Source organism: Manduca sexta, chromosome 8, assembly GCF_014839805.1.
Source record: "Manduca sexta isolate Smith_Timp_Sample1 chromosome 8, JHU_Msex_v1.0, whole genome shotgun sequence".
NCBI lineage: Eukaryota > Metazoa > Arthropoda > Insecta > Lepidoptera > Sphingidae > Manduca > Manduca sexta.
Window position 1 is genome coordinate 1,805,417 of NC_051122.1, and position 17,031 is coordinate 1,822,447.

The window sequence follows — 17,031 nt, forward strand, 5'->3', positions numbered from 1 at the left end:
TGATTGGTAAATATAATTATGTAGTAATCTGACATTATCAGTTTGGCGATCAAACACTTTACTAATAAACATTGTTTATGTAAAACAATGTAAAACACTGCGCAGCTAATATATTAGCTGCGCAGTGTTTTACATTGTTGTCCTGCAGCCTGCTATCCTAAATGTCATTTTGATTCTTGTGAATAATTAACAATCGTTTATCCCTTAGTAAAATATCTTCAATAAATTAACTTTAGATGAAGAAAAAATCATATTTCGGTTGAAGTTAATATGCAGGATTTGAAGTTTTAAAACTGTTCAACTACTTTAGTGGCTTACTGTTCATGTACATAATAGTTATTCTGTTTTTTCTTATCATGGACGAAATGTAACAGAGTAAATACAGCATTTGTTAGTATAATCTCTTACAGCCAAACTTTCTTTGAAAAAACTAGCAATGTTGCTTTTGCCTAATGTAAATTGTGTAACTGTTATGGTGTTTACTTAAGTTGTTACTTTTACTATTGACGAATGATCTGGCTGTTGGTCACATGTGTACTATAGGTGTAGGGTTAAGCGTCGGCGGTCATTGGTGAGGTGGCGTGCGCGTGCGCGTCCCCGCTCGAGGTAGCCGCGTGCGTCAGTTGTCGTCCTCCTCATTCTCAAACATGTCGTTGTAATCGCGCGAGTGTTCCATATCTTTCAGCTCCTGAACAGAACACAACACGGTTTTATTATTCTGACTAGTTACTTCATATTTAATTATTAAAGTTTTAGTCTGGCTGAGTGGCCAATTTTAAATACATTAGTAAACATGATTGCATAAGTTAACGTAAATTATTTATAAATGTGTTAATATTATTAACTTTATATGAAGACCTTATTAAAATATTTTATCACTTCATGTTGTGAGAATGAATAAGAATACAACTTTAGCGAGATTAATCTATTCAAGTATATCTTACAATACTAAACTCATGCAAAGATATAGGTAATAGGAATAACTAGAAGTAAAATAGAGCCAACTGAAATACAAATAAGCAATACAAAGTTAAAATATGGTTTTGGTCACAGGGCCATAGAGCTGGGTACGAGGGAATAAAAAAAACACGATGTCTCAGGATTTTGTAAGGAAAACATAACCGAATGGGACACGAACCTGGAACATGCCAGTGGCGACTGCGTACCCGGTCATCGCTATAGCGGCAAACAGCGCGGCTAGTATCTTGTTCCTTGTCTGGTTGGGAAAGTTGGCCGCATCGCGCTCTGACTGCGTGCCCGTCGACTGCTTCTTAGCATTTTGTCTGTTGTATTCTAAAAAAGACGTCATAATTTTTTTAGTAAATCTACTTGATCGGTATCCAATGTCAATTATTCTAAAACTAGGGGTAGCTCGCAGCTTGGTACGCCTGAACAGCACATCCAACTATAAGTCCCGAAATTACTGTAACATGTTTCCATCAGTACAACGCCAACGCAATCGATTTGAAATATTATTGTAATAGCATTAAACAACCCTTACCATCTGTGACATGCCTAAAGTTCTTCTGATTGATCCGTGCAACGAATCTGCTTAAATTAGCGATGCCTTTGACGTGGTTCGCTAGGGTCGCATTGGGAAAGGGCGCCTTGACGAGCGGCGCCAGGTAGCCAAACACTATCGCGTCGAATGACGAAGGCCGGTTGCCGAAGAAGTACTCGCTTTCTCCGAGCCTGTCCGATAATGTTTTGAGGCACTTCTCTGCTTCACTGTAAATCTGAAATGAATGTATTTGTAACTTGAAAAACATTTAAGTTGTTGATCAATAAGGCAATGTATTTTTAAATGTTCTATGAAATGACCAATCAGTAAATTATAATATGGTCTGTACATAATTTGGCCAGGGGTCAAAAAATAAAATAAAAAGGAAAATAAAAATGTTTACTTTTTTATTGATTTTTTAATGTGTTTATAATACACATTACATGTACACAACTTTACTGAATACAAGGTTGACCACTTCAATGAGAGGTTGGCATAATACACTTTACAACAAATATTGTGCAGAAAGATTTAGATTTTATGACTGGGTGCCTAGTCATCAAGCCAGTCCAGTCCCACACAATTTGTAACCGAAATACCTATTCAATGTAATCAGAGCTATTAAAAAAATGAGGGGGAATCAACCAGTATCATTTATTTTGTTTGTGTATTATTTCAATTCATATTACCGTCTTTTCAATTTCCCTAAGATCTGTATGTTCACCGTACAATGCATCAATCATCTCTTTAGCTGTTGTCTGGTACCTCGAAGGGTAATAAAAATTGAATGGAATCCTGAGGGCCTTTGCATATGTAGGTCTTGTCACTTCACTATAGTTTTTCTCATCCACCCACCAGGCAAACTGGTATGCTGGGTATAATTTGTCTCTGAGGTATTGTGTGAAGGCACTGGCTTCCGCGGCCTGCTTTGTGTTTAAATGGACATCTGTGCTATAATGCTGAAAATAATGTAGATATGAGATAAAAAGTGAAATATACAGAGAAAAAAATCATATATTCAGTTTTACACACTAAGAACTGGCTAAGAACACTGTTTGAGAGGTCAACAATCCAGACCAATAGTAAGGACCTACACGGGATCAAAACTTTATAGAGAGCTGTCAGATTGGATCTCAAAGTTATATTTCACCTACATCTAACATTATTTCATACTGAGTACACGCCTTTTTTAATTTAACTATAACTTCAAACATAAGACATGAATGTAGGTGGGTAGCTAACAAATAAAGAATATTTTATAATAGATTATAAACAGAGCATGAATTAAAACTTATACATACCAGGGATTTCAAATGTTCAACAACCTCTTCGAAATTTGTTAAAACTTTCCGACCGTCTTTCATGACAGGTAGCTGGCCTTTTGGTGTGAAAAATGGATTGTTTGACTCTCGTACGCGCACTGGCACACCAATAAATTTCATGTAAGTCTGGGAAAGAATATAGAAAATGATAAATATTTTATGCAATACCGGTCCAACTAGAAATTTAAGGTTATATCAATACTTACTAAAACTTTTAAACATTCTAAATCTATAGAAGCGAGACCCCATTCACCTCTCCATATATCTAATTCTATGCTAGCCATTATTTTGGTATAAATATATTTTTAAATAAATTACAAATTCAATTTTCTGGACATAGAACAAATGACATTCCTATTTTTTTTTCAATTTAACTTTCGACACTGTGGCTAAGGAAGTAGGAACATTTATCTATACACACTACAGCTGCAAATATATATCCTTCTTGACAATACAGTATGCAATACTTGTCATTGTTACTCGGCCATATAAACCAATGACTATAGATATAAACACATATAGATGCCTACGTATTGCTTAATTAATGGCTTTCGATGTAAATTTGCTATAAGAAATGTTAATTCTATGTTTTTTCGCGTAAAAAAGACGCAAAACAGCTGTGTCTTGTACGATGATCGTACAGTCTTCCATAATACAATACTAAACTAAATAGGTACAATATAATTTAATTTTTTTTAACATAACCAATTCTATTATTTAAGATTAATTATATTTTCGGTAAGCGGATTGCGTGTTACTACAATAAAATTTATACAAGTTCGAAGTGTAATTTAACTTATGACCGGGACAACCCCGGCGGATAGCAACATTACAAATAAAATATTTCACAAAATAAAATTATATTGTGTTACTAACCTACAAATATAGTATTGACCAATCAAAACTTCCACCGTAATTTTTGAGTCAACTATAGAGAAATGTCAATATTTTATTTTTATCTCGCACTTTTCGCAAACGAAACTTAAAATCTCAGATAATTCGCTTATCGTGTGTGGTTTAAACAAATAATATTAATGTGTTTAACTGGGGAACATAACAAGTAATATCTAAATATTTAATTCATTCTTGTATTTGCTGCACGTAAGTGAAAATGTCTATTCAATGGACATTTGTTGCGGGATACCTGTATTTCGAAATAGCGCTGGTGGCTCTCATGATATTGCCCATAATCAGCCCGAGGTGGTGGCACCAGTTCTTTAGATCTCGTTTGTTCGCAATATTCAAGTCGAACGCCGTGTTTTACTTCTGTTTTTTTCTTGCGTTCCTCGGCATGTTGTTGATCGACGCTATAAGAGAGATGAGGAAGTACTCGCACTCCACAGATAGCGGTCAGAACCTCGCCAACGAGTTGAAAAATAACGTTAAACTATTCAGAGCACAGAGAAACTTTTACATCACAGGTTTCGCGATTTTTCTCACATTCGTCATACGCCGATTGGTGACCATGTTGATCATACAAGACGAGCTGAGTATCAAAGCGGAGAATATAATAAAGCAAGCTGAGGCCACTGTGAAGGAAGCTAAATCAACAATTCTAGCCAACACATTGCAAGGTAACAACCAGACTAAAGAGCATGACCTGCTAAAAGCACGGCTAGAAGTGACGAAGAATGATCTGCAAGCGGAACAAGAAAAGACTCAACAACTGCAAGAGGAAGTTGACAAATGGAGGGCAAAGTATTTGGAAATCACAAATGGAAATGAGAGTAGCGATTATGAATAAACTATTGATAAATCTTGAGCCAAAATCTACAATATCTAAAGATAGCTTATTAAATCATAATAATGTATTCAAACATTGTGTAAACACTTAAATACTGCTCTGATGTATTATAAATAATATTTACTTACCTATATGACATTATGTATACTTTGCATTGAAACTATGTTCATGTTCTCAAAATATGCATTATTGTTTAAATATTAAGCCATAAACTTTTCTTCTAAGTGTAGATTTTGTATAACAGATATCACATACAACTTATAAAAGTTGCATTATAGATATTTTATAAACAGCTTGTAAATACTAAATATACCATAGAACAAAAAAAAATTAGAAAGGCCTCTAACATTGTACCCCATTGTCAAATTTTCAAATATGTATGTGTCTACTGTGATTTCCTGTGAATTGGTGCTTGATTAGGTGTATTTATCAAAATTGTATATTTGAAATGTTTTTCTAGTCTCCGATGGACAAGTATAAGGATAGTCGCTAAAAGTTAAGGCTGTGCCTAGAAACATTTTTTTAATCTCATAATATTAATATTATCATAAAAGTTGCAGGAGGTTGCTGGATGCGGACCACTTCCAATAGGTTGATCTGGAAATCTTTGGGGGAGGCCCATGTTCAGCAGTGGACATCCTGTAGCTGATGATGAATATTTATAGGAGGCAAGTGAGAAAGCACTGATTATTTTAATCATTGTCGTTTGTTTATTTACTTAAGAATTAGGAATGGGATACAAAAAGATTGACATATTGAGATTAAAATATTTTTAGACGAGGCCTGTAGATTGTGAGAATTAACTTGTTAACAATAAGTATTAGATTTGTTGCTTTCATTAACTATCTTTGTGTTTATAACTAGTGTTTATAAATGTGCAATATTGATGTAGTATTTTAAGTTATTTGACTATGCATTTTTGGTGTGTAATGTGTACAAGCATTTTATAAGGGTGTAGGTATTCCTTTATAGAATACATACATATAAAGGATTTTCAAGTGAGCATAATATGTAAATTATATACATAAGCAAACAAAGAGCAAGCTTATATCTCATTTTAATGCCACTGCCTATGTATTAATTCATATACATACCAAAAATAAATAGCAACATAAAAATATAATAATACCTATTTTGTATTAATAACTGTCTTTATAATAATAATTTTAGTGTGTAATGGAAACAACAGAACATAAGGACTATATAAGTAATAGGTATTAGTGTGTAAAATGCTTAGCTATAAAAATAATACTTTGTCTTCTGCCAGTGCATTTATTGTTATTTATACTTTTTCTATTTTATATTTGGAGAAGGAAACGCAAAAATAAGAATACAAAGAATACTTTCTGTGAATGTAATAACAGAAAAGTGGGTATGTTGATATTTACTCACATTTAATTTTGTTCATTCCCTGAGCATTAAACAATATTATTCTGCTTATAATTTCCTTATTTCTGTGTTATTTAAAGAAATGGCTTATATTTTAATGCATTAATATTTCTGGTCTCTTTTCAACTTTGGTTATATATTTATCTTTAAGAATTTTTATTATAAATATAAATATCTCATAGTATGTACTTACTCCAAAGATCTATCAAGTAATATGTTTTTATCCTAAGAGCAGCACACTGTGAACTGGTTATATATTATTAGATGATCTTTTACTGAAAATTGTGATTAAATTAAAAAATGTTTTTTATTATTTTTTATGAATAAATTGTTTCAAAGATTGACAGTTTTGTTTTGTACCATCATGTTCCACTATAGGTCAGTACTATCATAGGTATCTATTACTGTTATAGTAGTGGCCCAGTCTTCTGGTAGGTAAGTATTGTCAGTATAGTTGCTCAGCTACTTTTATTGCTGACTGTACATAGAATGGCACGTATCATCACACATAACACATAGAAATTAATATTTTAGTGTATCGATTTGTCCGGGTGTCGGGATCAAATACAACTAAATACTTTGCAATAGTTATACCTCTGCACTCGAATATATGCAGTTAGTACCTAAATTGCAGGAAATTAGAAGTCGGGTTACTCAACTACATACAATTATAAGCGTGAAGGAAGTTACAGTGCATCAAGGCTGATTGTTGTTTAAAAAAATATTAGGACATACGATTTTTAACTGATGTTCCTAAACTGGATTTTTCAATGCAACCGGGACGCAAAGTAAATGCAGCCACAGTCTATAAATACATAAATAGTTATCAAGAACTATTTAGTTATTGACAGCCTGTGCGCTTTCATATCATACCAGTGTGGCATCACTTCGCGTGCCCAGGGACGGCGTAAGACGCGAGTGACGTGGGCCACCGCCCACTGCCTTCGGGTTAAATACATATTGTTGACTTTAAGGTAATTTATGTTTTACGTTATTATTTACGTCACCCAGGGTGCCTCATTGAAAATCAGCGCTGCGGTATCAGACTGGTACTGCAGCAAGAAGCTGAATGAGGGTTTCCATTGTTGGCACAATAGGTATAATATATTTCTTTTTTAATTTTATGTTTTTATTCTTTATTTGTTACTATGTGCACGTTATACTGTTTGTGTGCAATAATAAATGTTTTCTTTCTTTTCTTTCTTTCTTTCTTTCTTATGTCCAGGCCTGTAAATGCATGCGTAGGGTCCAAACAGTTCAATGGTCTAAGCTTCAGAAATAGGTGGACATCGCAGCCTAGACTGACTAGGAAGCGACGCGCGGTTTTTATGCCGCGCTTAGATTTGCAAACTTGAAATATGCTGTTTAGGATAATAATAATTGAAATCAACGTTTATTCAAAATATGCATAATTATTCATTGGATAAGATTCTTTACACTATTAGTATACAAATTGTCGCTGCTCAAATATAAATTCGTTTTATTATCTTACAACAGTGAACATGAAAGTAATGAAAACAGTGGCGTAGCATAGGTATCTGGTGCCCGAGGCGGAAACAATATCGGGGCGCATCTGCCGAAATAAAAAAATTACGTCTTTTTTCCAGCATCCTTTTTTTTAGTTTCCAAGTGTATGTGTCCATGACATCGCCCTAGAGTCTTGTGCGCGGCAAAAGGTTTTATTTCACGAATTTTGGCGCCCCTGTAAAAATGCCGCTGGGGTTCCCCGGCCCAAACTACGCTGCGCCACCGAATGACAGTATTATTTTAAGAGTTTCACATAAACAGAATATAAAAAACAATTATATACATGAAGTACATCGGAATAGAAAAACATTTCCATTATACTGCTTTCCAAACTAGTGGTATTGACGGCAGTGGCGGCCCTAAAGGACGCAAACCCCCAGGCGAAAGCAAAAAAAAAAAACGAGACAAGGCCTCGGGTGGTTGCCACAATCGCGCCATCTTAATACCGCCTCTAATTGACGGAATATAAATAATGTACAAACATTTTATAAGATCAAAATAAATTATATAATTTCATTTCATCAGATGGATTATCATGAAAAGTCGGGACACAGTTTTCCGCTATAAATAGTATTTTTATTTAGTATATTGCTATTTTTTTATACATTTAATCATTTCCAGCTTAAGTTCACTGGGAACGTCTGTAATACTATATTATACAAAAAATATCCAATAACTATCACTCTTCTGTCACATCAACCATAACATGAGACTTTTAAAACTTTACAATATATAGAATGTTTGACATATCGTGATGGCGCGAGTAGAGCGACGGACGATGGATGATGCGCAAGCGCAGCTAATTCGAGCGGCTCGACGAGACTTGTCATTTTTGGCACATTTTTTAAGTCACTTGTATATTCTTTTTTATGGTATATACTTGCGGTGCGCATTGCCTCATCCGTGACTCAGCTTTCGTTATCACGCTTTTTTTACACCATTGAAGTCATAATCACTAATCAACTTTAACAAAAACAGGTGTGTCAGAAAAAAGCGTAAAATTAAAAGGTATCGAAATTGAACTAACTTTAGTGATACTGGAACTTCTTTCTGGGACACATGAAATGACAACAAATTGAACACACAAATGTCCTAAACATTCATCTAATTGAAGACAAAAACTAAGTTCAGCAGCATTTGTTGACAGATCTTGAACGAGTTGTATTATAGTACCTGTGTATTCATTTAAATAAATTCCAATTTTTTGGAAAAGAGTAAAAAATATATGTTTTGTTTCGCCATGTTAAACAACATTTACAGTAAGAGAGGGAGAGAGAAAACATTATATAACTACGATATATGTATACAACACTTATTGGTGGGACTCTATATTTTGTGTTACCTCTCTAGTCAATCCGGCCGATTGTATTGAAGAAGTCAGAAAATACCGCACAGAACAGTAACAACGCCCTTTCCAGCGGTATCCATGCACAGGGCGCACACCCTCGAGGAATTAGAAAAGACCGGACCAGCTTTTGTGTCAAGCGCATCGCATGGCACTTAATATCACACTAACATTGCTTTTAGCGCATACAAGTGTACACTTACATTATTATAACATGTGTCAAACAATTTGGAAAACAAAACTCTTATTGTAATTATTAAAATCTAATTACGGCACTGTCAACGACTTTGAGCCGTTGACTCATGATGTTCACTTTAAACATGGTTAAAAATTGTTACACAACTACCTACTACTATCAGATTCACTGAAATTACTTTCGCTGTCACTATCAACGTCGGTACTTACGGGACTATTAGAGGATGACAAACTGTCCGAACAACTGGTGCTATACTTGCGACGTTTCCCGCAACCCTGGACATAAATATTAACCGATTTAAGACTTTGGGTAGGTACCACCGAATGTATGTTTCTGCCGTCAAGCAGTAATATGTAGTCACTGTTGTGTTCCGGTTTAAAGAACATTTTAGCAAGTGTAACTACTACATAATAAGACTATACATCTGATGTGTGAGGATGGCGAGCGCAATGGAATACCAAACAATACTTCGTAATTCATGGTGTAGGATTTTGTTTCTACTGTTTATGGGTGGTCGTATTGCTTACCATCATGCGAAAAGTAATCTCGTCTCGTCATTCGTAGCAATAAAAAAAATATCAATTTTAATCATGGGATAAAACACTTGTCAAAGAAAATAAATAATAAAGTATTTAATGCAGTTAGATAGTTAATATAGGTTATTTGTTTTACTTCTTTGAGCCTGTTTCACAATGTTCATGTAAAAGTTACCTGCCTAGTAAATATTAACATATAAGACAGTGCATATAGTATTCTTATGTTTAGCATTTATTTGGGAGCATGACTTTTTTATTTGGTCACCCTATATTTTTTCTACCATAATGTTTACTCAAGCAAACCTTAGGCTCGGCTCAGCTCAACTTAGACTCAGTCTGCTATTTGTTTATTCTATGGGTCACTTTATCTGACGATTGAAAGTCAGCCCTTAATTTTTGTACTATACTAAAAATTTACATAAAAAATGATTACCCTTTTAATGGAATCCTTATAAATTCCAATGTGTTTTTTCTTTGCTGCTTTTCGCCATTCATTATTCCTCTTCACTTGATATCTGTATTTATCTCTCAAGGCGGTGAGCTTTTTGTCAAACTTTCTGCAACAAACATAATGCCATGTTTATTAATATGAAATGATTCAAGTTTAAATATACCCCTCATAATGTTAGTCATTTGAAAATGATAAATTTTTTATCTATTTTATTTTAAAGGGGTCTTACCCCAGAGTTCACAGACCTACATCATTTAAACAAAAATAGAACTTAATGATTACTAATCTAACCCTAAGCCAATTTACAGGTTTTAGGTACCAAAAATTCATAAAAACTCTTTTATGTTAAAAAGCAATGCTGCTTTTTTAATATGAGTTATAGAATTTGTTAAATACTGATGATCATCATTGCCAGATAATTTTGTGAGCTTTAACTTCTGCCAGACCCTTGTAGGGTTCTTTGTAAATGTAAGTATACATATTATAGTAGAAAGCATTAATTTTATATATTATGTTTTTAGGGTACTATTTTAAGGCCCTTTGTAAGCAGCCGAATTAATTGTGTACATCAAACATCCCCCCAGTCTTGACATATCCATTTTGTAGGTTTCTCTTTTACTTTTTACTTTACAAACACCCAAATGCATCCCCAAACTTCAACATTTATAATATTACTTTGAATTTTATATTACTTAGCTTTTGCCTGCAATTCCAACCATGTGAATTGTTTTATCAGGATAAAAGTTTTAAAATATACATACTTTTCTAGCACCAAAAGTAGCTTATACCTTTCCAGGGTCAGAAATAAGCTCATGCATGAGACATGGAAATGTAACAGACAGACAGAGGTACTATTGTATGTATAAGGAAGGATGGATGGCTCAAAATATGAAGTAATTTATAAAGTTTACCCAAAAACTTACATATCCTTGCCCATACTGTCATAATGACATCTTTCAAAGTCTTTTTCCAATTTTTCTTTAAGTTTTTTATGTTCTTCTATTTTTCCTTGTTGCCCTTCCATTTCCAATTTAAGACTAGCCACTTCGTTTTTAAATTTAATTATAGTCTTACTGAAAAAGAAAACTATCCAATTAAAAAAAAACATTATAGCGAACTGAAATATGAAATATGTCAATCATTTTTTTTACAATTGACCTAACAATTTTTAAGTGTTCTAATTTGTTGTAGTCTTTGAAACAAATAAAGAACATCCAAATCGAAATAGATATGAGGGCATGTGAAGTCTGCTAATCTGCACTAGGACAATGTGGTGGACTAACGCCTAGTCCCTCTCAGTAACAGAGGAGGCCCATGCTCATCAATGGAACTATATAATACAAGACTGATATATATTTATTAATAAATTATCACTTACTTACTGTTTTCCAAGTCTTTTCTTAACATAACTAATGTGGCATCTTTCTCTTCAATTTGGGCATTAAGTTGCTGCTGAGTGGCCAAGAGAGCCTCTGTGAGTTTACTATCATAACTCGGTTCATCCGAAAGGGTTGGGTATACACGAAACATTAATTTCTTTGTAACTTTTTTGCGACATTGTGGACAGCAAGGAGACCTAGGAGTTTTAAAATATTTATAGAGCTTGAGAATCTATGGTTCATACTAAAATTTCGTCTTCATTGCTAGCAGTATCTTAGAAGACAAAATAGATTTAAATTTCAACAAACCTTTGCGTCCACTGCGTCAAACATTGGTAATGGAATATATGACCACATCTTGTGATATACATACTCTCGAATTCTTCCTGAGTTATTATTTCAGTGCATATTATACAAATAAAATTCATTATTTTTCAATTAAATCGAACTTTTAACAGAACTAATGATAAATTTTCAAAATACACCGGCAAAATCCAAATCGGAGAATGTATTAGAAACAAAATTACAATAGATATGGGAAATGTATTACTTATTAATTATAAAAACAATTATTACGCCGACTTTTTTGGTAGGAAGCTGCTAAAATTATTAAATTCTCCTTTTTTGTGTGGCAACTAATAACCACTAAAACTGATTTCAAACCAAACAAGCAAAATTTCAAGATCTACTTGACATTTAGGTTTTGAGCAGAGACAAATTTAGAACTTTCAACAGGGTTGCCAACTCCTAAAAATATTTACTTCAAAACTTTGATTAAAAATAATGCTCAAAATGTCAACTTAGTAATTTTGTATACGAAACATTGTGTAATGTGTTGTCATTTGTGATTGACAGAAAAATAAAAACGGCAACAGTGCAATTTTTATTTTTACAGTTTCTACTAAGTTTAAGGGTGATTGGTTTTCTTCGGGGCAAATAAACATATTTTAGGATTATTTTAAGCAATAATGCAGTGATTGCATAGCTAGTTAGTTTCGTGGCGCGCTGTGACCCGTGTATAAGGGTACCGTTACTCTTTATTTATGAATGTGGGAATCTTTAATAGAGTTAACATTAAAGTAAGTACTGCTGGCAGTATATACATTATCTTTATTGTAGACTACACATATTTCGTCTACAGAAAGTTAAAAACAAATGACAATTATAGTACACACACTTATTCAAAAGTGGGTGGATACAAAACAGTACCTACTCATTGAAAATAATATTATTGTCATTTAGTGTAGGGTCATACAAATTTCCTTTCATATTTTAGTTGTTCTGATATTATAATATAAGACTACATTGTACTTTGCCATACATTAATACAACAACAAAAAATATATTTAATGTGTTATAACTTTTAGCATGGAGGTATTTTAACTTATAGTAAAGGCAGCTATTTTAACTATTGTAATTTAAATTATTTATTTATTTATTTAAGGAAAACTTACAACTAGCATAACAAAAGTAGTAAATATAACAAAAAAGATAAAGGTCAATTAAAAGTTTTCACAAATACAAAAAAGGAGGAATGATAGGAGGAAACAAACAACAAGAACTGTACATAATTCTTGTTTTTTGTATGTGTTGTTTTCTGGTGGTAGAATACTTGTATACCTACTTGGTCAACATGCCATGCCCATGTATATTAAAAAAATACACCAACAGTTGTATCATGCAATTTTATTGTGTTTTACATTTATGCCAACAAAAAAAGTTAAATAAAAAAAAACTCAATAAGAATCACACAAATCAACCTACAAGTATCATAATAATCAATATACAAATTCATTGAATTGAAAGGAAGTACTCCATTTCAAAATTGTTTACAAATGGCTGTATAGTATACTACATATAAAAAAGCACTCTCCAAGTCAATGATATTGAATATAATAAGAAACAAAACTTATGATTGTCATAATATACAGAACAAAGACAGTGACGGAATGTATGACGAATGGAGCTCCCTGCCCCTGGAGGGCGGAGGGCGAGGGGTGCTCGGCGCCGTCGGCGGCCGGGAGGTGGTGCTGGCGGTGGTGAAGCAGCTCGCCTCGCATGAGCCCAGTCCACTCACCACTGATGCCGAGGTATGATAAGTATTGGCTTTAGGTAGAAACAGGTTAGGTTCAAGGCAGAGCACTAAGGGTTTAAGGGGCTCCACAGGCTTTGAAAATGTCATCATTGATGATAAAATTGGGGTGCCAAAATAAATGCCTGGGAATGATACTATAGTATAAGAAATATACTGTGGACCAGTTGTAACAGAATACCAGTCTTATGTTATACTTATGCAGTTCAGAATTAATTTCGCCTATATTTAAGTTTGTGATAAGTTCACCACACTGACTTAGGGTGTGTAAGCTAAGGTGAAGATGATTTTTAAGATTTACCTATGAAATTGGTTAAGTGATGCAAACAATGTTCATAATATATACATAACTTCTGTATAGTTATAATATTAATAACTAAAGAGTGATTAGTTTGTTTTTTTGACTATTGTAGGCACAATACATTTCCTTGAACCTCATATTTAATAGGCTTACATAGGTTAATGATGGTTGTTTTTAATAGAGCAGTGATTGAGCCATATGTGTGACAGGTGGAGTGGGTGCTAGAGGTGATCCGGTTCGGGCTCTCCCTCCCGCTGTCGGAGCACGGCGCGCTGCGGGACTGCGTGCGCGTGCTGTGCGCGTGGCTGGGCGCGCTGCTGCCGCCGGCGCCGCCCGCCATGCCCGCCGCGCCCGCCGTGCCCGCGCCCGTGCACGCCGCGCCGCACCGGTACGCGCGCAAGATACTCAGGCATCTGCAGAACCTGTTTGTGCCCAGGCCTAATGAGAGTGAGTTGGGTTGCATTTTGTTTTATATAGTGGTATTACATTGCCTCATTAGAGGCATTTCGTGGAAGTAATTTTGCGATCTGCACAATATATTCTTGATCAGGTTACATACAGTTGAAAGTAGATTTGTATTGTGTGAAAGACTATGCCTCAATTCAAGCCTACTCGTTCTTTCTATTTAGTTGGTAATTTTAAGAAAATTGTAAAAACATATTTAAATTCTCTTTTCCAAGCACTCACATTCATATATCAAATGGAGTTAGGTAAGTTTTTGTTTTTTTGAGAATTACGTTTTAAGTTGAAATGTATAGAAAGTAAACGTGTGTGTGCGTGCGTACGTAGGCGGCGACCTGATCAGCAAGCAGGCGGTGTTGTGCCACCGCGTGCTGCGGCTGGTGCGTGCGCTGGCGGAGCGCGGGTCGCTGGGCGCGGGCGAGTGGCGCGCGCTGCTGGTGCTGCTGCTGGCCGCGGCCGCCGCGCTGCTGGCGCCGCCCGCCGCGCCGCACGGCGCCGCCGAGCAACTCTGCGAGCGCGTGCTCTGCGTGCTCTTCGAGGTACACACTACTATACATACCATACCATAAAACAAATATCTTTAAACCTTTTGCTCTACATTTTACAAGAAGCTTGTGTAGTATACTATTAAAATATTACTCACATCAAGCCCCATTTAGTATGGTACACTAAGTACCTCTTAGTAGATATAAATAGTGCGTGTTATGCAGGTATGGATCCTGGCGTGCCACCGGTGCTTCCGTCGCCGGCGCTGTGGCGCACGCTGCGCGAGCACTGCATGCGCTGGCGCCACCGCGCGCCGCTCACGGACCACTGGGCGCGCGTGTCGCTGTGCCTCACGGCGCGCCTGCTCACCATCCTCTACGGGCCCATGTTCCCCGCGCTGCCCATCGGTCAGTACACTGTCTCGCGCTACACATTATAAAACAAAAGGACCATTAACTTCGTGTCGAAAGAAAACCGTTTTGTGAAAAAACATTTCAATATGCAAGTTACATTAAAAAATGCTCTTACATAATTACATTTTTAAGGGTTTTATATTTAATTATCTATACCCTGTAAAATGCGAGTTAAAAAAGAAAAAAAAGGCAATATAAAATTTATCAAACCACCACAAAAAATTTAAACCAACAAAGTTAAATGCTAATTTGCCTCAGCCGAGGAAGACGCGAACCTGATCCCGGCGGACATGAGCTCGGAGGCGGTGATACAGACGTGGTACCGCATCCTGCACACAATCGGCAACCCCGTGGATCTGTGTCGGCCGCACATCATCAGCCAGACGCCGGATTTCTTGCAGGTTATACAGCATGTTCATAAATAATTGATTTAGAATGAACTTATACAGGTTGTTACAAAAAGTAGGGTTTTAACGCCGCTTTGTTGAAATTTATTATGTGGATAATATAATCCGTCTGGAAATCTTTATCAGAGGCCTATGTTTACAAATACAAAAACATTTATTCGCACAACACCATGACACATTCAATATACAAACGAAAAAAGAGATGAAAAAAAAATGATATAAAAAAAACAACACACAAACAAATTGATGAAAATATAACAAGGAATAAAAACGCAAACAAACTAATGCATCACCTCGAACGTCATGGTTTGCGTGCGAAACGGGCCCCATTCAGCACAAGAATTACACGAAACACGCACATTTAGTAGAGGACTTTATATGCTGATCCTCGGTTGATAACCATTGGTTCTTATTCCTAAAATAATTGTATGACAGTACTCTATAACGCAAGAGGAGGGTAACCGCGACCCGAGCCAGCACCCGTGCCTGCAGGCGCTGCCCGCCATCTTCCACAAGGCCATGAAGGGCATCGCGGCGCACGTCGACGCCTTCCTCGGCACCTACACAGGTAAACGGATACAAACTGTCGACTAATGGGAATGAAAAAACGACACACGTAGTGCTCAATATGCGATACTCAATGTGAACGAAGCTTTATACGTCGATAAATAAACTTATAAAGCCGTATTCACATTACTAAGGTGTCGCACGTTGAGCGTTATATGCAATAAACACAGATTACATTTATTAATGTAAAAAAAAATAGATTATGTAATTATTATATCACTAAATAGAGTTAGAAAGGTGTGGAGTGTTTTTTTTATAGTAGTTTTGTTTTCTTTTCATATAGTAGTTTTAGTAGTTAATATTTAGTGGAAAAGTTTAATAGATGTATAACATTTAGTTATATTTTTAACACCGTATTTTTTTACTTGCGCACCATCTTGTGTGGTTTTTGCTTACCTTACTCTTTGCTTAGTTATAGCCAAAACAAATTGTACAAAATTATTATTTACTCCCTTAAATCTGTAGACTTCTTGATGACGCTAGAATTCGCTTCCAGCGTGATATTTTTCTATTATATAATTATGGTTATAGTCTATCTTTTTGGCCGGTGTGAAGTTAGTTCCGAGTATTTAGAGATGAAAAGATGTATTGAGGTACTTTCAGGACGGTCAAAAATATAGACTATGGATATATGGTACGTGCATAACTTCATCTAAGCTAAAAACACGTAAATCGTATAACAAGAAGTATCAGTTTAGTCTAATACACGAATGTATATCAGCCGACATCAAGTCCTTGAAGTGGATGATTCAAAAAGGGGCACTCGGATAGATTAGTCCAGCTTTGGATGGCGCGTTAACCAATAAAGGTTCGCCACCTCTGACGTATTCTATTCGTCAATGACTGCAGAGAGACATCTTGGCTACGGGCCCAGATCACAACACATTTGCATGATCTAGAGACCTTTGATGAC

General features: G+C 35.4%; 3 protein-coding genes across 6 annotated transcripts in view; 2 read left to right on the forward strand and 1 right to left on the reverse strand.

Annotated features, from left to right (window-relative positions):
• Positions 1-326: 326 nt before the first annotated feature.
• On the reverse strand, positions 327-12,090 carry LOC115448315 (metaxin-1). Of its 4 annotated transcripts, none has more exons than XM_037436492.1 (10): positions 11,700-12,090; positions 11,390-11,587; positions 10,935-11,084; positions 9,994-10,117; positions 9,234-9,299; positions 2,803-2,949; positions 2,191-2,460; positions 1,502-1,736; positions 1,139-1,293; positions 327-688 (listed from the first exon to the last, which is right to left on the reverse strand). In XM_037436492.1, the coding sequence occupies exons 1-10, from the start codon at positions 11,816-11,818 to the stop codon at positions 620-622; spliced, it is 1,533 nt and encodes a 510-aa protein (XP_037292389.1). In that variant the 5' UTR covers positions 11,819-12,090; the 3' UTR covers positions 327-619. The 4 variants fall into 4 exon arrangements, with proteins under 4 accessions (XP_037292389.1, XP_037292391.1, XP_037292390.1 ...); XM_037436494.1 differs by having other exon boundaries at positions 11,394-11,587; positions 11,700-12,088; XM_037436493.1 differs by lacking the exons at positions 10,935-11,084; positions 11,390-11,587; positions 11,700-12,090 and adding an exon at positions 10,704-10,840.
• Positions 3,729-6,300, forward strand: LOC115448316 (B-cell receptor-associated protein 31). The gene has a single exon (XM_030175722.2). It carries the CDS (start codon positions 3,935-3,937, stop codon positions 4,565-4,567), a length of 633 nt encoding a protein of 210 aa, XP_030031582.1. The 5' UTR covers positions 3,729-3,934; the 3' UTR covers positions 4,568-6,300.
• Positions 12,091-12,213: 123 nt separating the features above from the next.
• The window catches only part of LOC115448311 (ral GTPase-activating protein subunit beta-like), a 19,179-nt gene continuing 14,361 nt past the window's right edge, over positions 12,214-17,031 (forward strand). Inside the window, 8 exon segments of the mRNA XM_037436455.1 lie at positions 12,214-12,469; positions 13,322-13,480; positions 13,993-14,230; positions 14,573-14,784; positions 14,956-14,977; positions 14,980-15,138; positions 15,403-15,545; positions 15,987-16,119. Of these exon segments, the coding sequence (XP_037292352.1) occupies positions 12,434-12,469; positions 13,322-13,480; positions 13,993-14,230; positions 14,573-14,784; positions 14,956-14,977; positions 14,980-15,138; positions 15,403-15,545; positions 15,987-16,119 (1,102 nt within the window). The 5' untranslated portion in view covers positions 12,214-12,433.